General features: G+C 43.7%; 1 protein-coding gene across 1 annotated transcript; it reads left to right on the top strand.

Moving 5' to 3' along the window:
• Nucleotides 1–4,521, top strand: csrnp2 (cysteine-serine-rich nuclear protein 2). Its single transcript, XM_085345167.1, has 4 exons — nucleotides 1–160; nucleotides 276–538; nucleotides 1,415–1,705; nucleotides 3,580–4,521. Exons 1-4 carry the CDS (start codon nucleotides 1–3, stop codon nucleotides 4,519–4,521), a joined length of 1,656 nt encoding a protein of 551 aa, XP_085201293.1.
• The last annotated feature ends 2,076 nt before the right edge of the window (nucleotides 4,522–6,597 follow it).

The following is a 6,597-nucleotide window of genomic DNA, read 5'->3' as shown; positions in this document are numbered from 1 at the left end:
ATGGAGGCAGGTTCATCCCTCAGCCTCAAACGAAGATATGAAGAGGTGGACAACAGCTCTCCATTCTCTACACCTAAGGACTCTGACGATGACATCTCCAGCAGTGACAGTGCTGACAGCTGTGACAGCCTCAACCCTCCCTCTAGCACTGCATTTACCCGTAAGAATCTCATTAAAGGAAGTCGAAAGAAACTGAACAGTTAATCAACGCAAGTATTTAGTATTTGGTGTGTAAGACTGTATTGAAAATCTTTCTCCCTTTTTCCCCGCTTTAGCCACCTCTATCCTCAGGCAGCACAAGCCGTCACCAGGGGGGAAACGTGTACGTTTTGATTTGGTGACGGTGTATTACTTCCCCCGGCGGCAGGGCTTCACCAGCGTGCCCAGCCAAGGGGGCAGCTCCCTGGGTATGGCCCGTCACCACTCCTCCATCAGACACTACACACTGGGGGAGTTTGCACGCGAACAGGAAACCAGTCACCGGCACACTTTGCAACAGCACCTGCGCCAGGAGAAGCTGAATGCCCGCAAGATGAAGGTAGATTAGATGTATCAGTCGTGCCCCAAGAGGGTCAAAATTCAAGGCACAGTAGTATCTTCCAGCTGTGGGCACTTTGCATGTCTCCACTTGCAGTAGTGACTCAGTACATGTACTTCCGCTCTGTCCTTCAAGACTTTACAAAACTTTCTGCTTTGTGACCCCGTACAAAAACAGTCGAGCTGGGGCCCCTTTCCACAGTTCCCATGCCTGTGAGTTGCTAGGTGTCCTGCTGAAGACTAATTACCCCCATTAAACTCCTGAAACAATTTTACTTCAATAACTGTTTGAGGCCACTGATGTTTCAAACAAATTCACACAGATTAAAGAGCGATACAAAAGATGCATATGTGTTTATTTAGTGAAACTTAGTTTTTTCTTCTTTCCTCCCCCACAAATCAAGTCATAATCCCCTCAGATTTATCTTGTGACCCATTGGAGGGCTCCGGCCTCCAGGCTGGGAACCAGTGAACCAAACTACCAAAATAGAAAGTATTTAAAAGGAGTTCAGTTTGGACCAGCTGTAAAATGACGCTTACATACAAGCTAATGTGTATGTAACACTTAACCAATGTAATACAGCAAGTAGTTACTAATTTTCTCATGATAGCTTATTTTCATTAAATCATATCTGGGTTTGTGTCCTTTAATTTATGCAGGAGTTTTAGTTTTTTGAGGCCTTTTCTTAAATAAAGATCGCAGTACTTCCTTCACCATTCTCCGTTTGAAAACCCTTTGTTCAAAATGCTAAATCAGCTGCAAATATAATTGTTTTTGAAGTATCACTCTTCAGGATACTTATCTACCACTTGAGCTTAAAATAGGCAATCAGTTCCTTTTTCACCTCAGCTCACAGTTCCACGCTGTCGTCCACAGCTGACAAGGAACGGCACGGTGGAGTGCGCTCAGGCGGAGCTGCTGACTCTGGACGATGTGTCGGATGAGGACGTGGACGGCGTGGAAGTGGACGACTGTTTCTTCCTTCAGCCGCTGCCCACCAAACGGCGTCGAGCCCTCCTGCGAGCCTCCGGCATCACCCGCATCGATGCGCGTGAGAAAGCTGAGCTCCGAGCTATCCGCCTCTCTCGGGAGGAATGCGGCTGCGACTGCCGTTTGTACTGTGACCCTCGCCATTGTGGCTGCAGCCAGGCTGGTATTAAGTGCCAGGTAAGAGCTGTTGAAAGCGAGTTGGGTGCATTTGCAGAAAGAGGAGAGCTTCTTTGCAGTTTGCTGAGACTAAAAACTTCAAAAACACATTTGCAGTATTTGAATTGTCTTTTATTTGAATTGAACTCTTGAATTAAACTGTGAGTGACATTTTGCTGCTTGTACGCTAAGAGGGAAGTTTCACTGCAAATCAAGCCAAAGTTGCTCTGAGTGATCCTGAAACATTTCTATCCTGAGAGAAGTGGTCTCCTCCATGATTACAATGGCCCCCTTTGAGTTCAATTACACGCTGTTGCCATTACAGCCTACAGATCTCAACCCAGCTGAAGACCTGTGGGACATTTTGGTCAGATGTGTTGCAGAGCATCACCACCATCATCATCATTATGACCCCAAATGAGGGAATATCTTTTTGAAGAATGGTGTTCATCCCCTCAGGAGAGTTCAGTAGCACTGATGCATGTAGATGCCCAACAATTGACTAAAACAGTTTATGCTGGTTTTCAGTGTTTCTCCCCTAAGATAAAATAAATAACAATAAATACAAAATATTTGGTTGTTCCGTAACAGTGTCTCCCCTCATTTACGGCCACGCTAGTTCCTGTCATCCTGTTTCTCTGCCGGCAGACTTCAGCCTATGTCTGTCAGAGAAAAAACATGTAGCGCAGTAGCAGAAGAGAAGATTGTGACAACTTGTTAGCCTGCAGCGCACACTTCCCCACAAAAAAGCCAAAGACAGGGCGTCAGATGACTTCAACCTCCTTTCCTTTCAATTTGTTTTTCACTCACTTGTAGGTGTTTTGACATTTCACAGGGGGAGGGAAGCGCATTAGTAAATAAATAATAGAAACGAATGATGACTGACTCCTGTTTTGTTGCTTCTGTTTAAGTGTGCTGGTTTCGTGGAAGGCTGCGTGCCGGCTCGCTGTCACATTGTCATGGCGTTCTGGGGCTCTCGAGTATAACAGAGCCATTGTTAATATTATTAATAACACTGGTGCTCTCCCTACGATAGCTTAAAATGTCTGCTATGAAAAAAGCCTATTCATCTGATTTTATGTGGGTTTTTTTTCTCTCTCTTTTCTCGGCTAAGGCGAGTGCTGAGGCGAAGAGATGTGATCAGAGCTGGGGTTTTTTTTCTTAAATCTTCTCTTCTTTTTAGCACGATCATGAAAAAAACAACCAAAAAACAAAATACAAAGCCAGTTTCTAGCACTTTTCATGAAATCTGGTGGTTAGATGGAACACGGGGAAAGGAAGGTCCCGTTTAATTGGGGAGCAGATATATGTCAGCTAAATAAACCAGTTCAGTGATTCTAATAAGAATATCTTTATTCTTTGGTCATTTTTAAGCAGCAAGTTAAACAGTGTGAATGCATAGGCAAGCTGTGTTGAGCAACTTTGTTAAAGTTTTGAGAATTTACTCACTTGATGTGTTTTATAGAGGCAGATGCTTTATTCTGCTTGCTCTGTTATCTCTTTCCTCACTATTACAATGCTGTTATCTGATCCAGAACCGGCTGCACGCTTTTATTGATCAGTGCAGTGAAAACAGAATTCATAAAACATCGGAATGAAGCAGTAAATCAGACATTGTGTTATCATTTATTTATACACCTGGTGTATAAATAATAACCTGAATCTTTTGTCTCATTTGCTTATATTTTTACCTGTTAGGAGGAAGTACATCTCTGTCTCAGCCTGACTTGTTGCACAGTAACCAGATTATCTCTTGATTGCCATGATTTCCTAGATTTTCCTAGATCTCCTGAACAACCGTAAACACTTTCATAACTTATGTAAATTTAATCAGTATTTAAGCATTTTACTTTCAAGATGAAATGAGAGTAAACTACCTCTGCCTTATTCTTCAGGTGGATCGAATGTCTTTCCCGTGTGGCTGCTCTAGGGATGGCTGCGGCAACGTAGCAGGTCGTATTGAATTCAACCCTCTACGTGTCAGAACTCACTACCTGCACACCATCATGAAGCTGGACGTGGAGAAGAGGAGGATGCTCATACAAGGAATGGGAGACCAGTATGCTGAATCAGACCCGCTGTCTTCCCCCTCCTCCACGTGTCCCACTTCACCGGACCTTTCTTCAGTCGCTGGCCTGGACTCTGAGCTGGAGGAGAGCGAAGTGCAGTCGGTCGTGGAGGTTCAGGATCTTCTGGCGGAGCAGGATATACTGGAGAGGGAGAACGAGACAGCCGTGCTGCACCTGCAGAGCGCAGAGGAGCAGGAGAGGAGGGAGAGGGAGGAGGCTGAAGGGGAAGCAGTGCAGCCAGAGCTGAGTGCTGATGGGCTCACAGAGCAGCCTCTTTGCCTCCTACCCAGTGCCTTGGGAGGGGAGCTGCCTGAGCAGGCAGAAGTTCCAGGTGTTGAGCAGGTCCTCCTGCAGGGGCCTTTCCCTACAGGGGCTACGGTCTTGTGCATCACTGACAACCAGGAGGAGAGCCCCTCTGACCTCCTCAAAGACTCCTCTTCCCTGCTCTACTATCAACTCAGTCCCATAGAGCCTGGAGCCTTTGAGACGCTGCCCAGAACAGAGGAAGCTGAACAGGAGGAGCCTTTGGTGAGGGAACAAGATGCAAGAGAAGATGAGTTTGCGGAAAGGAAACAAGAAGGAGGAGAGGAGCTGAAGGAAGATAAGCATGAAGACAAGCCTTTGACCGATGTTATTCTGTGCTCAGAGGAATGCGTGGCAGCAGTGGAGGAGAGGCCTGCGAGTCCTCAGCAGAAGATCCCGGAAGAACAGTGCCAAGAGCAGTCGTGCATGAAGAAAGAAGTAGATCCACTGCCTCCTGAAGTTTAGTACTAGCGTCTCTGCAGATAATTTGCACAATAGCTTCATCTAAGATGAGTAAATTACACATTTTACATGTATTACTGCTATTATCATAAATAACTACAGGTCTCCTATAGTGAGTGTCAATAAAATATGTGAAGAATGAGCTTGAGTGTTACACAAAGGAGGAGAGATGCTGAAAGCACATACAGATCACTCCCCAGAAGTAATATGGATGCAGTTCAAAGACAACATTGTAGGTAATTCTGTTGGGGGTGATGAATGCGGCCTTAATGGAAAAAAACACGGAAACACTTGTGCGTAGGAGTCGATTAGGAGTACAGCGAGTAGTGTTTTGTTCATTTCCAGCGCAGCAAACAGAAAATACAGTGTGTGAATGCTGACATAAGCCTTTTGTTTTGTGATGTATAAAGGTGTCAACACTAAACACAAATTGTTTTTTCAGCGCGCAGGAAGCTGGTGTATTTTGATACTTTACCGGCTCACTTTCCATTACAGCAATCTCACACTGTAATCAAGCCAAATGAAGGCCTCCGATCCAACCTTCCCCTGAAAATAGACCTAATAATCCTGGAAATACTTGTTTTTGTGTACTGTATATGCATTTGCAATGTGCAGGACAGAGATGAAGTTTCTTTGATCTGTATGCACATTGCGAAATGAGGGCAGCAAACGTCGTGGCTCTGTCGCATTGAGAGGAGGAGGAAAAATAATTTTAAAAAAGAGCAGAAGTTAGCACTGGCTGTAGTTGTTACTCACTTCGGACTGCTCGTACAAATGCAGTCGATTTGTCAAACAAAAAAAAAAAGTTTACTTGTAGTTGCAATGCCTATGACATTATTTCTTCGAGTAATGTGTCATTTGTGGATACTATACTATTGGTTTTGAAGTTGAAGTCGTTGCAGTTCGTTTTCTTTGGGAATGAAAGGAAATGTAATTTCTTTTCATACTGCTACATTATAATGTCATGTTATGATGAGTTGCCAGAATAGCGCTTCCTAGTCTTTTTTTAATTGATGTTCTATAAGAAAGCGAGGATTTTGAATCAAGTCAAATTTCCCAAGAAGAAAACAGCAGTAAGAGTCAAAGTCAAACTGAGGCCTGTGCTGTTGGAAGTAGTTATTATATGAAACAATGTGATGCTAGTAATTTATGGATCAGATTGACATCGACCTGAATCTGCGTGTTTTATGTTCCGTCTGTATGTGTGCGAGTGTGTGTACATCTACTTTACATTTGTACGTCTGAGTGAGGGAGGAGGGTATGTACTGTATTAGAGATTGGGAGGTGCTGGCATTTCATTCATGACAGGTGCTGATGTTACAGATTTACAGTTTACAGGATCTCCTCCCCATTACCACGAGAAACAATGTTTCTCCACTTGATTGATGTAAGAAGTACCAGAGAGCCTCTCGTAGGAACGCAATAGCTACTGCACTGCAAAAATCATTAATGTGGTGATTATGGAATGAGGTGTCTCATGATTATGTAAATGCAATCGTACCGCATTTCTGCTCTTTCAGTGTCTTTTTTTCTAATCTCGGTCTGATTAGTACTGATCTGCGTAAGCGTGCCGACTCTTCTTACACAAAATCAGTCCTTTGTTTTGTTGCCTATAATTACAGCTGTTGCTTTGTGTAACTGCTCGCCGAACACAGGATGTGCTGCCGTGTATCAGATGTCTGATGTGTTTCTTTGCCTTTTTTGTTTTGAAATTGTCTTAATCTAAATCTGCTTACAAGTTGCACCAAAGCAGTGGTTTCAAACCTAATTAAATGATGCTTTCATCCATCAGATTCTAACAAAGCAGTCTCCTCTAGTTATTGTGAGGCTGCAGATTTATTGTGGCTCTTTGTGTTTGCGTGACTTGCCTTGATATAGTACCATCTTTGAAGTGATGATGATTACAAGCTGCCTATTGTTGAGCTTTTGTCCTCGGCTTTCTACTAATAAACTTAGGTTTGGGACCACTGCACTGAATTAACTCCAGTACACTATGTGATTGTGTGTTTTCTCTGCGTGAATGGGGTGTGTGATTGTTGAGAAGACTCATAAGTTTAGACTTCATCTAACAGCTGTGAG

Source organism: Diplotaxodon limnothrissa, linkage group LG20, assembly GCF_057381915.1.
Source record: "Diplotaxodon limnothrissa isolate DT_005_m linkage group LG20, D_limnothrissa_male_GT1.1, whole genome shotgun sequence".
In the NCBI taxonomy this organism is placed as follows: Eukaryota; Metazoa; Chordata; class Actinopteri; order Cichliformes; family Cichlidae; genus Diplotaxodon; species Diplotaxodon limnothrissa.
Note: the sequence above shows the minus strand (reverse complement) of the source record. Positions and strands in the feature narration are given on the sequence as shown.